At 27.6% G+C, this 23,990-nt stretch overlaps 1 protein-coding gene across 1 annotated transcript; it reads right to left on the reverse strand.

Annotated features, from left to right (window-relative positions):
* Positions 1-3,881: 3,881 nt before the first annotated feature.
* On the reverse strand, positions 3,882-12,753 carry LOC132916938 (pickpocket protein 19-like). The gene is made up of 9 exons (XM_060977405.1): positions 12,465-12,753; positions 12,017-12,217; positions 11,797-11,950; positions 10,526-10,659; positions 10,137-10,239; positions 9,363-9,639; positions 8,461-8,623; positions 8,239-8,342; positions 3,882-4,000 (listed from the first exon to the last, which is right to left on the reverse strand). The coding sequence occupies exons 1-9, from the start codon at positions 12,623-12,625 to the stop codon at positions 3,882-3,884; spliced, it is 1,416 nt and encodes a 471-aa protein (XP_060833388.1). The 5' UTR covers positions 12,626-12,753.
* Between the last annotated feature and the right edge of the window lie 11,237 nt (positions 12,754-23,990).

Below are 23,990 nucleotides of genomic sequence, written 5' to 3' on the forward strand. Positions count from 1 at the left end.
CATTGCTTGATCATAACTTTTTAAATGTGTTAAATTTTTTAAACAAAATTGGCGACGACAAAATGTCTTTTGATGCTATATTTACATTTTCTACTTTGCTTAAACCTATAATATAACAAGCAATTAAAATTCAGATATCAAATATTAAAGTACAGTTTACAGATATATTTATGGCAAATACAACTCATTTTATTAGCCTCGGAAATCAGAATATATAATATAATATTAGAGTATTAGACAACTTACTAGATAAGACAACATTGAATTATAATAAAAATATATTACTATAAATTGGTCGGCGTTCTATAGTGAGTGGTAGAGGGGGCAAGTCACTGTGACACGATTTCAAATTTCGCATTCCGCGCATGGTATAGATCAGTGGTGGCCAACTATGGCCCGCGGGCCAAATCCGGCCCGCCATCATTTAATATCTGGCCCGCGAAAGAAATATAATATTTTACATTTACGTAAAAAAAAAATTTAAGTATACATTCTTCATATTTAATCCCGTATCGCCATATCGTAGCGTTTTTGTTGTTACAATGTCATTTAATAATATAAATAGCATTACCGTATCTTATCTTATTTTCATACGATAGTAGTATTATAGTTATATTACTGTGCTCGTTCTCCGAGTAAATTCTACTAAATTAGAACCTAATATTAATTTCCTCTGTCAACAGAAACAAGCTCGCAGTTCACATTAACAAATTAATACATTTTAAAATATGTTTTGTAAATATAAAACGATATTTTGTATAGTTTATATTTATTTTTATATGTGTTTTAATAATTTATTTAAAAATAATTTTTGAAATTGAAGCTGATTTAATTTTGGCCCGCGGTAAAATTTTTTTTTTTTTATGGCCCGAGTTAAAAAAAGTTTGGCCACCACTGGTATAGATTTATCTTTTAAATTATATTTAATTGATATAGATATTTATCGTGATTCCGCAGTGCAACAGTGACGTCGAAACCAAGAGAATTAATTTTCGATGTGCGCGTTTCGTTTTTATATAAATTTAGTATTAAAACCTTCGACCATATAACTTAGTTAATAGTTTATATGGTCAAAGATAAAAACAATTATTCTGTACTCTGTCCTAAACCGTGGTATAGAAAATAACCTTCTACATGTACCGTGTTCAATCGACGAGAAAACAATATGAAAACTATAATATTATCCAAGGTGATTCACCGAGCATGTTCATTTTCATCCCCTTATTTTTGCATTAATAAGTAATAACGGCAATAACGTAGTTATTAAAAATTTTATTTCTTACATTTTTAAATATACTTAAGAGGCCACCACACCAACATTTCTTTTTCTCTGTCTATCTCACCACATAATATAGGAACACAGATAACAGGTATTCTGTATTTCCATGATTACGACTCTCAGGTTCAGTTTCGGGCAAAGGCAACTACAACTATTATTTTATAAAAAAGAATAATTCCTGTGCATTGACCGGATAGATATTTAATATTTACATTTTTATAAATATAAGCACATTTTAATTTAAAATAATTTTAATTATTTTTAACCATTAATAACTTATTCATAAATATAAATATTAAAAATCCATCCAGTAAATGCACAAAAATGAAAAAATATTTTTCTTTAGTTCTTTATTATAACATTTATAATAGGTGCCTTTGGCCTAAATTAAACCAGAGAATCGTAATCGTGGAAATACAGAATATCTTTGTTCTTATATTATGTGAGAGATAGACAGAGAACAATAAGTTGGTACAGCGGTCTCTTAAAGATTTCGTGTTTTCATATTTTTAAGATTTTCGTACTACTTAGAAGTGTTTTGTGGAGATAAACCTATAGGTATGTTTTTCAAATGAGAACCCTCCTTTTTTAACTGTAAATTATTAAGTGGATATATATTTTTTTTTTAATTTTAATTTACCTAATTTGATTTATATAATATTTGTATTGTATACTAATAACTATAGCACAGAATTGATTAAATAAAAAAGAAAATAGATTTTATCTATTTTGTGACTATAGTAAGTACTTATTTCGTCTGGTTTTAACTTGGAACTTTTTATGTTTCGCTAGGCCTATATTTGTTAGTATAGTAATCATTAGTTCCTAGTATTATAACAATATAGTATATTATGTAGCAGTGCCTCAATTAAGGATTTGGAGGCCTAGTTGCAGATTAAATTTTAAATATTATATTTATATAATTTAGTAACGAAGTTTTGGGGGCCTTCTTATGAAATCATGAGACCTTTTTGGAGGTGCAATGCATCCCCAGCACTTTTTCTAGTCACAACACTTTTATGTAAGCTGTAAACATATAATAATACGTCGGACCGTATTATAGTGGTGCAACTACGGGGGTGCTAGGGAGTGCTGAAACACCCCCAGCTTTACTTTAAACACCCTTAAGTTCCACGTCTTTGTAATTTCAAATATCTATAGTTTTAACAATGTAGTTTTTATTTTAAAATTTTATTATCATGTTTTTCTGATCTTGCGTACTGATTAATAAAATACATTGACTTATTAACTTGTTAATAAGTCAATGATAAAATGTATATTATATTATCACCATTATAGTGACATTATGTGTTCAATTCGTTAATTGTTTAGCCATATTATTAATTATTTAGAGTTTAGGTTTCAAATGAAAATCTTCAGATGACCAAAGCCATTGATTATTTTGTGAATATGGATTATAAAATAGTTAACATTTTATTCAGTATTGTAAGGTGCATACTGCATATATGATAAGTTATTAAGTATCTAACGTAATATTATTATTACTTTTTAAAAGTTCAGAAATATTCTATGATTTTAGGACATAATAAATTCAACACAGAGTGCTCGTCGACGGTTAACAAATCTTGTAAAATCGTTTATTTTTACAAATGTATTTACTATTTATAAAGTCACTGTTATAGTATAATATTTTAAGAGAAAAAAAATACTTCACATTATCACAGAATAAATTAAATTTCATTTATTTTGTGATATTATTATTGTCGTATTATTATTACGATATAATATGATTCTTATATAGTTATATGTGAATACTGCAGCTGTCAGTCTCGATGATGTAAATGTGTGTGATGTAGGATATATATATATATAAATGTATGAGATTTTCAATATTTTCATATTAATTTGAAAAAATTAATTGATACAGTTTAAAAAAGAGCGCATAGTATAATCTTTCTTGTTGTTCAGTAAGTAATCAATAAATAATAAATAATACATACATTTTACATAATTAGTCATTGGGTAGAGCTCGCTGCAATAATCAATGTGTATAATTTGAATCCAATAATAAATCATAGCATATAAAAATACCACTTAATACCTACGGTATATCGGCTTAGGCAATAGTTTAAAATTAATTTGAATATTTTGAAAATGTTAATGCGTATAGTAAAATATAATAAAAAAGGTAAAAGTTTTAAGTTCTGATAAATATTTTTAAATTAGGTATAACTAAATAACTGAAATTGCTATTATCATTTGAATATTTTATTTCGTTAAAATTTCAGTTGAAATGTATTCCTAAAATACAAATCTGTGATAATATATTTTTGGATCTTGGTGTTTTGGCGATTATTTAGAAAAAAAACTAAAAAATATATTGAAGCTACAGATTGAAGCGATTTTATTATTCTAAAAAACAGTTACAGTCATAAAAAAAATACACCATTTCAAAATCAATAAATTTATCGCTTTATTATGAATCTAAAATTTAATGTAAATATATATTTATATAAATATAAATAAATATAGATATAGTTTAAAATACGTAATAATATTGCAAGAATTAAATAAATAGATTACTTGTTGTTCATTTCTTCTAAATATGAGATTATGAGTTTATGACAGTAAAATAAATATATTAATCTTTGTGTTTTCGATTAACAAACCAATACAGTCTTAGTGTGAGATAGTATCCGATCTCGATGAAAGACAGGACGCTACAACCAAGGAAAAATGATGCCGTACCTCCAAGGGAAACTGAAATATTTAACGTAAGTATACATTAATGTAGTATAAAAATATTTTTAAACCTTGAACATAAATAAAGCTTTTGTTGTATTGTATAATAATTAAGACGCCATATCTGCATGTGTTGTCTCTGTCTTACTAACGTACATGATAACAAATTTGCGTTCAGCAGAACACATTTTTAATATTTAAACACAGCTTTAATATTAAAGTAAATTTACGTATCATCAAATTTAAAGGTAAAAATATTATCTAGAAAATAACATATGCTTTTATTGATATTAGCTTTTAAATGTTCATAACTCACTTTAAAATGATAATGTCAATAAAAACATGTAATTTTATAGATAATTTTCTTAACTTTAAAATTAATAATAGGTAAATTTACTCTAATATTAAAGCTAACATCACAAAATGTGTTCTGCTGAACTTAAATTTGTTATGATGTACGTTATTAATAAGACAGAGACAACACATGTGGGTATGGGGTCCTCTTAATACGAGTATTTAATAGTATACAATAATGTGCAATTTATTGTGCAACGTGCAAGTATTTATTTGTGAATCATATAAATATTGTATATCTATTATTCAATCATTGTATTAACTAGCTGTGTATTAAGGCCTGTAGTACATAATTATGAGTATTAGTACATCATATTTTATTTTATTAGATGAAATGGAGCGTTAAGACGACCGCGACGCATATCTATTGCAGATCGCAGATGTTTACACGTCTTCATCATTTGCTATATATAGATGTTATATTTATTTTATGCTAAAAGCTATATTTTATGAAACTATAATAACATTTGACAAATAATGGCTTAATTATATTTTATACTCGTTAAAATTGTTTACGGCGTGTTTGAAATCATATAATAATATAATATAGATATTATTTTACAACCAAATGGTTTTAGGCGTAGGTTATAACCTATATAATATTGTTTTATAAATATAACTATTCTTATGGTATGTGTACAATTTACAATTATACAATATTATAATATACCCTTGTATTGATATTCACCGCCCTCATATTACTACGGTGTTGTGCACTCGAGTTTTACCAAGAAATACACTGCTACGTATTAACTGCGTATAATACTCTGCATCTGCATGACCAATTATCGACAGATTTATGTCCACCGGCGTATAAATAAACGATTTAGTGGATGTGGATTTATATAATAATAAATGCTCCCGTATCGGGAAATTGTTATCAGCATAGTCTCTCGGTATTGTGTAACGGAATTAAATAGGCGAGCAAAGAAGATGTTTTACGTCTTTTATTAATTATTTCTGCATACACCGTAGTAGGTACAAATTAAAATTAGTATTTATTATTATTATTATTTTATAATATTTTTTATAACTACTGTAATACACTACATATCGATGTCTCAGTAATTGTCCTTATAAGGGTATTAATAATAGCTGCGCAGTATAGTAATCTGTTAAAAAGTAGGCGGATAATAAGTTTGGTTTTAAAAAAACCTGAAAATCAAAATTATTGTTTTAAAAATAAAATGGAAATTGACTATACGTATATCAGTATGATAAGTGATATCTATTAGAATTAGGTATAAGAAATCTAAATCTGCATTATCACTACGAGAAGCAAGTATAAGAATAATTAGAGCCTGTATTATAATTAGAATAATCATGAGGTTCGTGATAAATATTCATTCTAAAGGAAATTAAGTTTAAAAATTTATTTTGGACGCGTTTGAGTTGTACTGGTCTTTAGATAAATACTGTTGCCATAATAGTAATTCATATTCAAGAAGAGAGTGCGGACAAGGGCATAATACAAATACATCTAACAGATTTAAATAATTTAGTGTTATGTATGATAAATCCAATGACTTTGAGTGCTCTATTGCTATCGTATCTATATGTGACACTAAAACAAAGATTAGTTGAGTACCTATAGCTAGTTAAACTGAGATCTGTAATGTAGGAATACGTCCTTATTCTGTGCCATTAAGTAAGATGTTAAGATGGGAGAAAGAAATAAAATTACACTTAGAAAGGTTGAAGGATAGGCTAAAATACCCAGTTCGTAAAAATGTCTAATTCATTTTGAAGTAAAACATAGTCAGTGGTGATCTAATTGTATGAAATATCTTTAAATCATCCGCATATAATAAAGATATTGTACATGAGTAAACCTCGAGGAAATGGAGTTCACGAAGACAGAAAAAAGTAATGGGCTAAGGTGGCCACTCTGAGGATCGTAAGAGTTTACTTCAAACATTCCAGAAGAGTAGCCCTATATAGATACAAATTGTTTTCTTTCAGTTACACAAGATTTAAGCCAATATACAGGGGATTACCAACACCCAAACGGGCCAAACGTTCCAGTTTGCGTAAGTTATAAATATTTTACCAATTTTTTTTAAGTTATACTAGTTTCCAATGATAATAATCATGGAAATTTTGAAACGTGGCTTTTTAATTTCAATACTATTGATTATAATTATGATAGGTGTAGTGAGTATAGTTTGATAAACTATAGTTGTATAATGCATTGCATATTGCATTATACTCTTATTCGAACCATGTAAAGTTTCCTTTGACGCTAACGTAATACCTGAGAATAGTCGTGATAGTTATTATTCTCTAAATTCAAGTGATCATAATTCATGATCACTATAATGGGAATAAATCGATCGACCTATGTAAATGGCAAATTTATAGCTGCGCGCGTGTGTAGTATCTATATAATACGTATAAGCATTGTATTTAAATGTTTTGTTTCTCAACAGTTTAATGCTCCCGGAGTAAAGGATACCTAAGACACGATACACACACGAAATGTCTACATAATATACCTACTATTATGTATTTTATGTATAAAAACGTATTACAATTGATATTCCAATAATACAGTTATAAAATGTTAACTACCCGTGTAATCGATGCAATAGTGCGACTATCGGAATAATTTGTCCTGTTACGTTTCCCGAGTATAACTTACAAAAACCATATACGGCACAAGACATATACTTTAAACACACATGCATTCATATACTATACAGGTATATGTAATATATATTACAGAATATAGGTAATACATGTTCTATAAATATATAATATATTTTAAAATGTAGTTACCTTTAAGGTTACCTTTAGGTCTATGTATATTAATATATTATTGTATACGATTCTTTGTAAAATTAAATGAATTAACCTTTTTAATATTTGCTATATTGTAAATAAATTAATAAATTATTGACTTGGACTATCATTACTATAGAGATGATATATTAAAAGCAGTTTTTTTTAATGTAAAATAATTTATGCAACAGGATATAGTGTGAAGACTATAACATAGTAAAACGACGGGTGGCTATTTTGAATTGCTGCAGGATTCTTTTTATTTAATTATTTATTTTTTAAAATAATTTTATGTTCAAAAAATTTTTAGTGGTTGACATCATCTTCATTCTTGAAGAATAGTGAAATGTTAGTTCGCAAAAGTAATTTTCATTATTATAGATAGTGCCATTGATATTAAAACGTTAACATTTATAAAAAAAAAAAAAAATAATAATAATTTATTGTGTAGAAAGAAGCAAAACAATTTAAGAATTACCAAGTAAATTAAAATTACCAATTGATTTTATAATTTAATCGTTCTGTCATGTTTAGTTCTATAAACTACATAAATAATAACAACATTATTTTCCATGAATATGTAATTAGAAACATGTTTATATCTATAGGTCTGTACCACTATAGTAAATCTCAAGACAACTTTGACAGTAACATATTTTGTACTTATCACGACTAAGTAATTATAAATTAATATTAATAACAAATATATACCTACGTACAAATATCAAATATGTATTTATACATTTTGTTTGATTGTAATAATTGGATAATGCAATGAATGAATATTTTAAAATAAATATCAGTATTGTTATTAATTATTATTTTTAAAAATTGCTTTTTTATTTTATGTTAGCATATTTATTATCATCGATGTTAATTGTGAATTTAGGATTTTATAAAATAAACGAATAGAACTGAAATAAGCTACCCAGATAACACAATAATACATATAATACGATGTTTAATATGCCATGTGCCTTTGTATTATCATTATTGTGTTTATTGTAGGTATAAGAAGAATACCATTCGTGATTGAATTGCGATGTAGTGATGGTCCAAGGCGACAATGATAGAGATCATGCGTTTTGAAAAACAATAAACTCAAACACAAACACACTTACCCAATAAATCTTCAAAGCTGTAGATGACGTCGCGGCGCAATCGTGTCTTACTATATTTGTCAACTGCCCAACGGTAACGGATGTCCCACGGCACTGGATACGCCCTGTCATTTATAATATAACAATAACGGGAATAGTAATATTATGTGAGAAAATAGGTACGTGGCTTTAATTAATTTTAATTTTATTTGACCACGTCCAATGAACGTTTAAGTGTGTTACCATGTCCTTTTTGAATTTCTGTCTAAAAACAGTTTAACTTCTTCGCACTGCATCTGGCAATTGCATTCAATTGGTGTCCCATCATTTTTTTCTAATGTTATTAACATTTTGCTATGACTTGATAAACAATTAAGCCCTTTGATATTGCAAACTTTCATTTCACCTAAATCATAATACTTTCTATGATAGTTTTTTTTATTAATGTTATTTAAAAGGCAATATTCTTCTATTAAACCGAATAATATTATTTTTTAAAAAATGGTTGAGTTTTAAATAATACATTTTTTACATTACGATTAATTTTTAACAATGTTTTGCTTATGTTTTGGTATTTAAGTACAGTATTGGTGTATACTTAACAAGATAATTATAAAAACATATGTATGGAGTGTTACAACATATGGATGTGAAATTTGGGTAATAAATGATACCGAAAAGAAAAAACTAGAAGCCTTCGAGATGTGGTGTTGGATGCGTGTGGATAGGATAAGCTGGATAGAGCAGAAAACGAATGAAGAAGTACTTAGAACAGTGGGAGAAAAACGTATACTCATAGATGCGATTAGGGGAAGACGCTGAAAAATGGTTCGACATGCCCTGAGACACCCAGAAGAATTGCATAATATAATATTAGAGACTATGATAGAAGGAAATAAAACTGCAGGACGTCCCCGGAACTCTTATATAGAACAAATTAAATGTGATGCGAAAGTCAAAACCTTTAAGGAACTTAAAGAAAATGCGAGTTATTGGTTAAAATGGAGAATTGGAGTTGTAAACCAACCATTGGGTTGAAAAAAAAATTGGCATATTTGTTGCTTGTAATTGTATTTGATTATATATTATATGTCTGTGAATTTAATCATTTTTATTTTATATATCAATTATAAAATATAATGTACCTGGGTATGGATAAAAATGTGGAGTACATTTGCACATCTTCAGAGCCAGATTTCTTCTGCATATCATCCTACACACGTTATAACTGTAAACAGGTATTGTATTATCCATTGGTTCGTCCATAAAACGACATCGACGTTGTGACGGGCTTAGCCGTCTTAATTCAGGAGCTGATGTCATTTCCCAAAACGTGAATGTCGTATCTCGTTCCATATTCTCTTGCACCGGGTAATATTTGTCTACTATGTTTGGTACTTCCTTTGGATAATGCACGTAATACTATAATGAAGATAATTTAGTAATAATTTATTTTTGGTATTTATTGGTGTGAACTATATTATTTATTCTACAATTTACAAACTACAGAGTGATTTAAAGTGAGCCAATTTGAATATATAACTATTGATTATAAATAATATTTATGATATTATACCTAATCAATAACTTATTCACTTTTTAGATAAAAAATATCGTATTTTTAATCATGGCATTATATTTTATTCTGTATCTACGAGTATGTGTTTACTTTACTTATAGTATAATAGATATTAGTAAATATAAAAGTATACAGTTTATACTTTATACTACGATTAATTTTATTCTGCCTCATAAAGTAAAATTATATTAATTATAATATTTTAAAAATAAATTATAAAAAAAAGAATAACTACCTATGATGTTTTTTTAAATAAATAATCAATAGGCATGCAATTATAATTATTATAAACTATAAACTATAAATCCATTAATGCTGTACAAAGTTTTTTTATAATTACCAAAACACTTCGAGGTAGATTTTCTGCTCTTGCGTAACATAATGAGTTAAGAAAGTTACACGAGGGTGTCGGAGAGTTAGAATTTATGTTTTGTGGTTCACTACTATAATTATAAAGATAGATAATAATAATACAATATTTAGCAAATAATAGATACGTGACGTATAGCCCGGTATAGGTATATAATTTAAGACATGTAGTATTTTATTGTTATAACTTTATTAAAAAGATTTTATTAAGGTAAATCATAATATTGGTTTTTATATCATCATAGATAAATTATTTTGTTTTAAAATATTATTATAATTTATAATACACCGTCACCATAATAATTAAAAAATAAATTACTGAAATGTATACATAAATATATTATTTAGACGATTTCTTACTTAGGCGTTAAATAATCAGTTATTGTCCCACTAAAAGTGTAACAGATACCCATTTCAGTTAATACTGGTTGAAAAGTAATATTTTTATAGTCAGTACTAAATATTGTGGTTTTATAACGAGGCTCAGCATGTACCTGTAAGATAATTACAGAAAAATACAAATATATTTTGATTAGGTAATAAACAATAATAACTTAAATCTCTTTTTTGCAAAAAAAATTAATTTATAAAAATAATCTAGATATTATTTTACATTTTAAATACCTAAGGCTTTAAAATTTAACACAATGTTTCACATGAGTTTTCTTACAGAAATTATAAAATATCAAAAATACAAAGTCAATATTTTTTTTTATAATCGTTTGAAGTTCAAATGGAAAGACACACAATTTTGTTATAGCTAAACATCTATAAACTAAAGGGGTTTAGACTTTTAATAATATCATAAATTAATAGATTATTATTTTCTATAAGTAAAATACTTAAAAATGTTTAAACTACCTATTTTATTTACTCTAATTCATACCCATCTGCGGTACGTTAGTATCAATTTATAGAATTTATGCGATATTTTTAGTAAAAATTAGTTCAATCTCCTTATTTATGAAAAACAATAATAATTTAAACTATTCTTGCCATTCTTATCCTTCGCTCAAAATCATTTTTTGTATCAATAGTTTATTGCTGAATTAAAATTAACAACACTCATTAAATGACGGTTATATCTACAGCACCACCAGTTTTATTTTTTATTTTACGAGTGATGATTATGTTATTTTTTTTTTGAGATTTGCATTAGTTAAATTACTAGTTCTAGGTCAAGGTATTATTGGAATTTTGTATACAAGGAAAATATTAATTAATATACTTATAAATCGTAAGATAAATATACCTAATAACAATAATAACTAATTAGTTATTACTAATATAATATGTTCAAAATGATTTTTTTTAGCTACATTAAATTTTTAATAGTTTGAATAGCTATAATAAATTGATTTTATCTCAAAATCATTTTTTTGGAATACTATGATAAAAAATTAATTTTTAAAACTATTATAAGTACATAATTATTCTTGATTGAGGTATACCTAATCGAATTGAGAGCTGCAATGTGTCTAACACTTAATCCTCGTGTTTTTATATTTTTGACTTTCATTAAATACGTCTTTATTATTTTTTTTAATAATCATTAATAATGGTGATACTTATAATGAAGTATATACATATTATTTTAAAAACCTTAAAAAACATAATAAATACAACAATACCTTTAAAACTAAGTCGATAATGTCAACATTAATTAATTCAGAATTATTGACAAAAGGCGCTATATTGTCTAAGTTTTCATATGTTATGTTTGAAACTTTTTTGACAAAATCCATGTAGTAATCAAATTTTTCACCAGAACTTATTTTCCATTTACTAAATAAAACAATATTACAAATTGAATAAAATAAATATTAGATTTTAAAAAATATATCCACTTACCGTTGAATATAATCTTTAGCAAATTCGATGTCCACGGGGTCTACGTAACAGAACGTAGTACTTGGAAACTGGAGGTACCAAAATCGATAATCCTTTTGTACTGTTATAACAGTAGGATTTGTATTATATCGTATCCAACTGTTACGCATCACATTATAAGATCCATAAATTGCTAATATTTCACATAGAATCCAAAGAAGTCTGTGTAAAATAGTCTAGTATATTTTCGGTACATGTTTATAATATGTCAAATAATAATTTATAAATTTGATTAGTACCTATACCAATAACCTATATATTTTTTCGTGTTAATACATATTTATACATAAAAAAAATTATAAAGATGACGACGTACTTATTAATTATATATATTTTTCAAAAAATAATATTTTTTATTGTATTGATTTTTAAGTGTATTTTTTCAAGTCCTATTATTTCTACTACTTACATTTCTATAAAATGTCTGTTGGATAGGCCAATATGGCGTATACCATGCAGGGTAGTCGTCTCGGAGAACTCCTTAAGGTATAATAAACCGGACCTGAGAGGTCCCCACCAAACATTTATTTGTTTATTGTTTCTATTTTTTCTTTGTGTAGTATAATGCATGTTTGTCGTGTGACAGTATCAACGGACTGATGACATAGAAATTCGCATTTTTCCCACATCGCCATTGTCACGAAAGCGACCACTAATGCATGATACGCCGCCAGTTTTTTTTAGATCTATGGTGATATCGTAATGTACGGTACTGTTATGCTGTTATTATCCTAATGGAAAAATTATTTTTATTTTTTATACACGTTGAAAGTAAATTAAAGTAAAACTACAAATTATCTATATAATTCATAAAATGTAATTTATTTGAAATTGAAGTTGATATTTTGTGCTATAAAATAAATAGATAAGTTTAGATATATTACTATTTATTTTATACATGAAATAGCTCAACAAATAAGTATAATAAATAGACCATGCATTTTATGTAGTAAAAAATAACTCTATCATATTATGTATACAAATATATATATATAGAAATAAAAGCCTGAAATATACGCCAAAAATTAAATTAAAAAAAAAAAAATTACTGTAATGCACATAATTCTAAAATAGTAAAATATATATAAAAGTAGTACCGAAAAAAAAATATTAACTATGTAAAAATAATTCTCTTTGTAAATAATAAATATATATATATATATTAAGTAGGTAACATTCATTTATGAACAGTGCTATAGTTTCCATACCAATAAAGTATTACCAAAGGCGTTGCTATTCTTTGACTATCTCAAGATAATCCATTATGAAACCATGGCGTTTGCTGTCTAAAGTAAGATTGAATATATAAAATGAACCTTCACAGGATATAATTTAAACTTAGAAGATATGTAATTGGTTATTATGCGCGTGCAAAAAAAATCTTATAAAAAGATTAAATAAAAATGATTCACCTAATATAATGAATATAATGAAGGCTAGAAACAAGTCTGGTCTAACAGTGATAAATAATTATCGAATTAATTTCTTGTAAAAAAGGCATTATACGCCATTAAAATCACAAATCTGCGAAACACAAATTTCTTACGGAAAAATGGATTATATAAATTAAATTTCCATATCTATATTATGCTTTATGCAAATGGATATATCCACGGTCTAATAGTAATACAAGTATAATACAAGTATAATGATAAAACGATTAAAGTGTATTTTTTATTATTTATCTTTGATTCAAAATGTAATCAGTGATAAACTACTAATTACATTATAGTGGTAATTTGGATTCTATTAACCAGTAATTATTCAGCAATATATATTTTTGGTGTTATCCTTTATTATTAGTTATAGCCTTATAGGTAGATTTAATAAAAGTAAAACGGATTGAAAATACCTGCTATTATTATTGAAAAAACCCGTATAATTAATATGAAAATAAATTATTTATATTTAAATATAATTTAACGTTACGTAATTTATTTTCAATGTTTGTTTTAAATAAGATAACTATGATGAAATAAAATGTTTATAATAATAAAAATTGTTATTGTTAAATTGCAAAAACGATTTCATAAACCAATAATGAAATGTGATCAAAGTAGGTTTAATACTACTATAGAATATTTATTATAATATAAATGTCGTTTATTTAAATAGTTCTAAAGTTAAATGTTAATTTATGCACATATGTTATACATACATACAATATATATGCATATTGTTTATTAAATATGAATTGGTTTTTATTTAGTTTTTAAACTTAAAAATATTTTACAAAGTATACAGCTATAGTGTTTATTATATAATCAAATGTAAATATTCGATAATCTGACTGTATCACTTAAAAAAAAATATGTTTCATAGAATACCTATATTAAAATTGTAGAATTCATGTCACATAAAATATTATCTGTTTTGTTTTATTATTGAAGAACAATCATTCTTAGAGCAAAGATTACCAAAAATGGTCAGTGAAAATTATTTGTACGGATCCTGTAAGCTGTAACATTTTAATACATTTTATTAAAAACTAATACTTTTATATATTATAATTTTTATACCTGTTTATAAGACATTCTAAATAGAAAGTGTCATCAATGAGTGACTTTTTCATTAAGCTGTTCATGGACAGCTTATCTTAGACCATACCTACTTTCATCGTTATATATACTCGCAGATATAGATTATACAAAGAAAATATAGAAAAATAAAATAATAAAGTACGATAAAAATATAAAATCAAAATTTTTTTTTAAAAAGTTCACCTGGAATCTGAATTATTTTTACATAAATTCCAAAAATCCCAAGCAGAATTATTTTAGCTAAAAATGTCCAAGTCAAATGAGTAAAACTAACCAAAAAGACTTTTTCCGTTCCTTCAAAAAATTTGCCAAACCAAATACTAACCCTAGTAGCTACCAAGAATAGTTTTTGCAACTCAAGCAAAGTTATTCTAACATATGCAAACTTCATATTTTTATTTATGATTTAAAATCATTAATAAATCCTTTGATCTCACTGCTCACCATGGTTATAGACAATCCTGGGAATGTACTTTAAAAAATAATAGCATATTAGCTTCATCATACCTGTATTATAGAACTCCAACGGTATCGGCAGTAATGTAAAATAACTGTAATAGTGATAAAATTAATAAATATTGCAATCCAAGACGACGCTTAAACAGTGCATGGCTAGAGACTTACTCAAAATTTTACAAAAAAAAAAATGTAATCACAACTTAATAATTCATGTCCAAGTGGCCCAACTATATTATGGTTCCTTTTTAGTTTTTTTACGCTTTTCGTGTCAAATTAAGTACCTATAAGATCAATTTTACTTATTTTATACAAGCAGGATGTACAGATTATAAATAAATTATTAAAAGTATCTTCCTCTTCTAAAAAAAGGACAAAAAAAATACTTGGTTTTGTGAATAACATTGTATATCTATAACTTCATACGCTTATTCATATCCAAAAATTTCTCGTGAACTGGTACTTTTATTGATAATTACCTTTTTTTCACAAATTATTATTTTATAAAATATAAAAATTAAATAATAGACAATAGTCTTTAAAATTGTATTTGTTTAGAGTGAACTAGTAAACTAGTCACTAGTTAACGTTAAGAAATTGTTTGCGGTTGTCTATCTAAACATTAGTTGCTGTAGAAAAATCAGTATTGTCGTTAATACAACTACCTTTAATCAAAACTTCATTGATAATCTCTGCAAGGAAAAAGAACGCTTAATTTTCGTCGACCTGTGTTACCTGTGTTATATAACTCGTTGGACTCATATTCGCAAGGCTATATTTATATAAGTACGAAGTAAGAGTAGGACTATGCATATTATAATATGTTTACAAACGAGTAGACTATATAGTGAATGAGAGAAACTGTCTTCGCCGTCGTTTTAGTTTTGCCCTTAACTAAGAAGCGGCGTCAGCGGGTCGTGAGGATTCCCGTAATTTAATCAGACTCGTTTAAAGTGCACCGAAATACCATGCGATGGCGGTGCATATGAAAGAAGTCGGATCAGATGGTACGTGACGCTCGTTAGGGACTGCCGCCGCCGCCACGGATTGTGTATAACATCGAGCCGCCACCGGCTCCCAGTGATACGCGCGAGGGGGGCCCATTTCATATTATAACATTATATAGGTGTACCTGTATAAATAATTTGTCGCTACCACCATGCGTCGTTGATGGTTCGAGTCCGTGGGATAGATGTATGACGTATTATAATATATTATAAAGTGGACAAATCGGTTTTAACAAATTTTGTCTACTATTATAATATTATAGCGCTTTGAATCGTTTAAGATTCAGCATATTTTTCATTGATACGTCCGATTATATTTTAGTTGGAAATTTCAAATTTCATCTCATTACTCATCAGTCATTAGAGACGGATAGCGCATACTTATTCCTTACATATAACTATTCAGCTATTGTCGTGTACCCATAATAAACAAGTATAATACGTGTGTTTTTGTGTACATGTAACAGTTGTATTTTGTGCACATGGAAATTGGTTATTACATACAATTTTACTACAAACACATTTCAATATAATGTTATGCATGTCAATATGTCATTCGATCTTACTGGAATTCATGGTAAACTTTTTCACAATGTAAGTTTAGTTAATGAAAAATGTATAATATTCATTATAATATTAATATAATAATAATAACTAATATGTGATGTGACTTTACTGTTAGAATACATACCGTCTGCTATAGGTAAAATGCAATGTTGTCAATGTTGATATTATTTAATTCCCAGAGATATGATTCAAATATTGCAGTGTTGACAGACAAGGTAAGGATTTTGGCAAATGTCAACGGGACTTTAGTCGTGTCTGTAGAAATTAAAAAAAAAAATGTATTTACTTACGGACCCATAGTTACCGGGTGGAGAAAGCTCTTGAGATAATAAGGTAAAAAGGTCGGTGATTGTTATCGTTTCAGCAGTCTTCCCAAGCTGCTATAGGATCGACCTGCTCGGATCGAGAGCTGATCTCTTTGCCAAGTTGCCGCCGCTGAACGCCGTGTTTGTGTGAGTGCGAGAGAGCAGCTAATTTACGTGCCACGAACTGATGAATAGCTGCTTTTTGTAAAACCAGAACGACCGCGAATTTTACTCTTTTTTCACGTGTCGGCAAAACGCGTTTACTATATACACAAACACACATACATACACATGCACGCAAAAACCGTTCGCTTTTCCTCGTTTATTATTATCTCTAGGTCCAAGCTGACTTACAATTTGTTTCCGTGTATTTCGCGTAGTTTGAAACGCAAATTACTTGTTTTATTTATTTATTGGATGTCGGTCTAAGACTCAAAGTAACCTTATGAGGGCAATATACATAGAATTACTTAAAAACTTAAATTAAATTTAACGTCTACAATGAAGATAAATGGCAATAAATCATGAAATACAATTTAAATGTACTTACGTCTTACAAACATAACTTCTATTATTATGAAAAACCAAAGGAAGTTAAAATATTTTTTTGCTAAAGTATTCTAAATATATTATATAATCATATTAAATATTATGTTAGTCTTTTTTATATTTTTATTTATTCCACTGTTTATATTATAAAGTTAAGGTACCTATATTATTTTTGTGAGTATAATTAAACCTTGAACCTTATATATTTCAGATTGATGATTATACTAATATAACCTTAAAACAATTCTGTTCTATTTATTTTATTATTATACTTGACTCATATTTTAAGTTTTTAATATAATATGATGCATGTGTATATATTTAAAATTTTAATTATGGTGACGTTAGGTTGTGTTTACATTTTTGGCATTGTAAACTTTTTATATTATTTATAATATATATATTCAATTACGCTGTTTTGCCTCTCAATAATCTCAATATTTGAGTACAAAACTGTATATAAAGAAGATACCATATTTTTTAAAAACTGGAGATTAATATTATATTATTATATTTATAACATCATTTTACAGTAATACAAAAATTAAATGAGAAAATTGATAAACTCTATTCTATTGATCAGTTTAAATCTATCGTTTAAATACTTTATTACAAAAATAATTGTGTGTTTACATTTAACATAATATATTTTGTTAATATTATATGACGTGCAGTATCAAAATCATCAACATTCTAAGAAATGCAAATTTTAACTATAATTTATTACATTATTTCTCAAATATGTAAAATAAATTTATGTGTTATTCCCATACTGTAAAATATTATTTGAAAGTGTAATAAATACTTGTAATTATGCACAGATTTATATCAACAATTTGCATTTACTAGAAAATTAACAAATATAGATTTATGAAGTAATTTAAACTACCTGTCAAGTATTAAGAGTTATTCATGAATTCCTCTTGGCTTAAAATTAAGATTTACATAAAGATGTATAAATATCAGCTGATATAGCAATCAATTTTAAATATTAAATATATTTATTATTTTACACTTAAAAACTGTAATATCATTTGTGTAGTATAATTTGATTTCAGAAAATACGATACCAATATTTCATATGTCAGAAAACTATAAATTGTCTTCAAACTGATGTATTTATACATATAAGTATAAACAAGTAAGGAAAATCACACTTATTATTGGATTATAGAGGTTTCTGATTTCTATGTTTGATTTATGAGTGAAAATAATTAATAATATTAAATATTGTTATATATGTTTCGTCACTAAATAAAATATATTGAATTAGAATTATAAGAACAGTATGTGTAATATTCCAACAGTACTAATATTATAATGTGCTTTAAATATCAACTTCATTATAATGGGCACTGTTCTAGATACTATACGGTAAAATAAAATGTAATAAAACAATAATTATATAAATATTTACATACCTATACATATTTTATACATTTATTAATTTATTATAACACGAGTCCGTGTAAAATAATATTATTATATATTTGTTTTAGAAAATCAACATTACGTAGCATCGTGTCCACATAAATACAGAACGTTCTTATCCAATCCATTTGAATAAAATGCAGAATGAATGTCACCTACCTATAACTCGTGTTGTCGACGGGTGACAACGCGATGGTCGGTATTTAAACGTATGTTACGGTAAATGACGTTATATCGTAGTTTAATATTATTCGCCGGTTATTAATGTTCTCTGGCTACAAATATGGTTATCATTATAACTTTTAGTGAATCGCACTAATAAAGTATGAATTGGGAAATTTTGATAATAATCAGATACGTTATATTTATGAATTATACTGTTAGTATGACTGAACGAGTTAGATTAAGGTAATCTCACTAAAAGGTAAATTCACTAATTAAAATAAAATATAGATTAAGAATAGACATCCAAAAATTTGTGATGTTGTAGTATATAGTAAGTTGGCATTGCATCTAAATTAAAATTGAATAGTGCTCTGATTTATTCGAAATTGTTAGAGTACTGCTCAAAATTATTTTTCTTGTATTTATTTTTGTTTATATAGAACTATTTTCTTTAAAAAACTTTACTCCAATATAACAAATTTTTGGTTGTAAATTTGTTCTCGAGTACTGATAAATACACAAATATTGATCTTGATTTATTGGACATTATTGGAGGCTCCTTAATTTTTTTGGAATTAATTTTCATTAGTAGATTTTTTTAAATATTTGTGATGCACTTCAACAGTTCAAATACATTGGTCTTAGAAGTGGTCAACTTCAAGCATAGCGTGAATATTTAGTTCATATTGTTTATAACGATATAGTGTATTTGGTCAATATAGCGTATTACTAACCGTTGAATATGTTATTTTCCGTTTAACGTTATTTATCGTAACAGATACATGATGAACAAAGTTGAAAAACATGTACGCCAAGTCGGTACATATTTTATTAAGTCATTTACAAAATAGGTAAACTAGGTATAGGCTATATATGTGTATAAAGAGTTTAAACATCGAAAAGCATAGTGAAGATCATAATGGGACTGCATAATAATATGTACATTTTTTTTCATGAGAGGTAAAATGGGAGTTTTCAAAAAGTTACAAACTACAGTATTCGTGTATACAGGATGATCCAGCGAAAGCATTCAACATAATGAACTATTATACTAGTATCATGTACTGAATCCTAGTTCTTCCTCCTGCAAACGAACGGCTTGCCCTCTTGGGAACCTAAAAGTCCAATTAAATATTGTGACACAATATGTTAATATTAACATTAAAACAGTAACGGTAAATTAGAATGTGATAAAAATACTAATTACGATTCTAGGTATATATTTGAGCTAATGTGTTATTTTATATGCTATAATATTATAGTTATTTTCAAGTAAATTTTTCAATTTATATTTAAACATCGATAACTAATTGTATTTACAAGTATATAAATAAGTTATATACTTATATATATATAATATATATCTCATAAAGTCATAATATATTTTAGAAAAAATGTTATTTTACAAATACAAGTTTTAAATTATCTGAGTTCTACCTAGAAAAAAATTGGTCATTTTTTATCTAATGTCTAGATAAATATTTTAAATGTTATCTTTTAACTAAAAAAAATTAATTAATGATTTATCATGTTATATAGGCAATTTTTGGGTTATCTTTATCCCTTGGGTTTTATTGCACTGCAATATATACATGTCACAGCTAGAACGCCTGGAACACATCGACGTCAAGTATAAGTAGACAAATTAAGTTATATATATATATATATATATATATATATAGTGTGTATAGATATATAGTCTATACAAGTGTATTGAATTTAATCACTGGAAAGCATTGTGAAGATTTTCACGCGCAGTTAGTCAACAACTTTTTTTTCGTCGAAGATTTATGCGAGTTTTCAAAAACATTAGAACCAGTCGCGTGCATACGAAACGATTCAGCGAACGCATACACTGGATATACCGAACTCCGGACCTCCTCCTGCAGACGAACACCGCGTCCGCTCGGGAGGCCGAAAGTCCAATGAAATACCGGGACGTACGGGGTTTTGTAAGCATTATTGTTATATTATATTATACGCCACCACGCGTGGTATACTGCGCGCGTGCGTAATATATTATTTTAATGTATGTTGGCACCGGTGTCGGGAACGCGCGGAGAATGAATAAAAAAATAAATATAAAAACGTGAAAAATACCTTTTCTCGCCGTAAGCTTGACCACGTGTGAATATCGTTAATTATAACCGCGCCGCCCTTGCCCGGCGAGTGTTCGCGGGTGCTCGTCGGCGCTCTCGCGCGTATTCGTCGCCGCGTCACCGTATTATAGCCACCGCGCTGCAGTTCTTTCCACACACTCGTATCACTATTACAGCGCTGCGGGTCGTTCGCATTATTTAAAATGAGAAAAAAAACGGAATCCTATCCGACTGATGGTTATCTGCCGTACGAATATATATTATATCGCAATATACACACATACACACACACACACACACACACACACACACACACTCGTGTATTATAATAATATACGTAAATCGACTCGCGAGTTTAATTATTGATTCTTCCCCCTCCCTTTATCGCCGCTGTACCACGGAGACCGGTCGACGACGCCAAAGAAGCGCATTTGTTCGGAGGGGTGCGGTTAATTGCGATTTATAAACACACACACACACATACACACACATACATATACACAGCAGCGGACTTCGTCGTGGTCGTATGACATATATACTTACATACTTGAATATATACGTACTTACATACGTACATACGTGTGGTGTACATGTATATCGCGTGTCGGCCGCCGCGGGGATGGAGTAGCAGCAGCAGCAGCAATGCGGCTAAAACAACAGATCCGAATCTCACCTGCTGCACACCTGACGACGCGCGTCCTAATGAGACGGACACGCCATTATAATAGTAATAATAATAACGATAATAATGATAGTACGGTTGTCGTCTCTGCTTATACACGTATTGCAGTATGCGAGTGACCGCGTGGGCGACGACGACGACGACGACGACGATTGTTGCACCACGAGACCGAGCGCGGGCTACCGGACGTGCGCTTGTGATTGCAGTCTGTCTTTGCAGTTTGCCGCCGCCGGGTTCAAAATCATAACATTCATAACGCATGCATTACACAGTGCATTATTATAATATTATGATGCGAAATTCTATCGGTATTCTACGAATTTTATATTATAATTTAATTTGAATTTTCCGCTCATTCGTTGATTGAACAAGTATATATAGCTATACCTATGTAGTATGTTGTATGTACTTTATATCGTCGTGACGTCGTCGCATACAATTTAATATCACACTTTATTATACCATTTAATATAATGGATTTTATTGCGTTATTTTTTTTATGGAAGAGATGTACGTCGTTTGATTTTATTAAAGACGATTTTTTGAATTGTATCACGTCCATTGTGTTGATATATAAGTCACTCAAAAATCTAAATGATGTACAGCGGTTGAGCGCCATAACCCTATACATACCATATAATATACTGTATACTTGTATTACTAATGCTCTTAGTTATAGGTACATACGACGTAATTTGTTTGGTTAATTAATGAAACTGCATACCGTATTACATCGTATTTTCTTCACTTAGTTATTTATATAAAATATAAATGTAAATATTATATATTACAATGATGAAAACTACCAAATAGGCGCGATGATGCAGAAGTAAAATGTACATGCAACATGCATAATCATAATTTACGTGATTTTAAAATTTAGCATATTTCCAACACACTTTATTTCTCAATAACATCGTACAAGACGGTTATAATGAATGTTGTAATTCTAATGCATATACATTTTTTTAAATACACCTATATTTTTATAGACAGAGGTCAAGAATTCTTTCGAGATGAACCTGTATTTTTTTCATTCGTTTAATTGACTCGCCCAGTTCAAAAACCCCCACGCACGGATGTTGAAACACATCCAAGACATCGGGCAATTTGATGGCGAAAAGTATATTATGTATGTATCTAATCTCTAATTATTTCCTCGTATTCTTATCAATCCACAGTTCTTGGGCACAGTCGTTAAAATGGCAATGTTGGCACGAACAACTGTTCTAAATCCTCTTCGTGTATTACTTTTACTTACAGCTAGAATTTACGTACACTCACGCACAATATTATATGCATAATATAATATTATATTCTATACGGGGTGATTCAACAAACGATTTCTTCCCTATTTGTTCTAATTCTGATCTCTAGACATTTTTAAGTATACTTAAAAATCAAATTTTTCAATACTTAGATTTCTTATACAATTTAATCGTATGTCTATATTCCATACAAATTATGACAATTGATAATCATTTTTTACAGTAAATGTTTTTTTTTTAATTTTGAAATAATAAACTAAAATTGGAATGAGAAAGTTTTGAATTATTCAATTTCAATTATTATGTATTATTGATAGCGATCTATAATAAGAGTCTTGATAATTTGAAAATTTAGTAATTAATACCTCATAATATATTGTAAAGGTTGTCTCAGTAGATGCAATAAATAATATTAAACTAAATATTATATATTATATTAAATGAAAAACATTTCTATTCTTAGAACTTACATTAAGTTTAATAATTTAAAAACTATTATGAATTCCAATTGAATACATTACAGTTTGTATAAATTATAAGCTTAAAAAAAATTGGTTCTTATTTTAAAAAAGAATTACGTATTCACTATAGGTACAAGACAAACAGGACATAGAATAAATAAATGGCTTAACAAAATATGAGTATTTGAATAAATATTAAATATTATTTAATATGTAGGTAATCTAGATACTTAAAAAATCTAAAAATCAAGATTTATTATTAAAGAAAAAATAGGGTTAGGTGGATGATTATGCTTGGTGAATCACCCTGTGTATATTATATTATTGTATAGGTGCATTATTATATGCATAAGACGAGTGCACACTTTATTTTAAATAGTTTTATTAATACCCGTTTCATACGAT

The sequence above is a fragment of the Rhopalosiphum padi genome, chromosome 1 (genome assembly GCF_020882245.1).
Source record: "Rhopalosiphum padi isolate XX-2018 chromosome 1, ASM2088224v1, whole genome shotgun sequence".
NCBI classification, from domain to species: Eukaryota; Metazoa; Arthropoda; class Insecta; order Hemiptera; family Aphididae; genus Rhopalosiphum; species Rhopalosiphum padi.

What these genes read in the sequence shown, in the direction of transcription:
- LOC132916938 (XM_060977405.1), bottom strand. Translation starts at nt 12,625, where the DNA reads ATGCATTATACTACACAAAGAAAAAATAGAAACAATAAACAAATAAAT. An exon ending in TTATCGACTTAGTTTTAAAG is followed by an intron (nt 10,660 to 11,796) that starts GTATTGTTGTAT and finishes ATTATCTTACAG; the next exon opens with GTACATGCTGAGCCTCGTTA. An exon ending in CAGCTTTGAAGATTTATTGG is followed by an intron (nt 4,001 to 8,238) that starts GTAAGTGTGTTT and finishes TAAATATTTCAG; the next exon opens with TTTCCCTTGGAGGTACGGCA.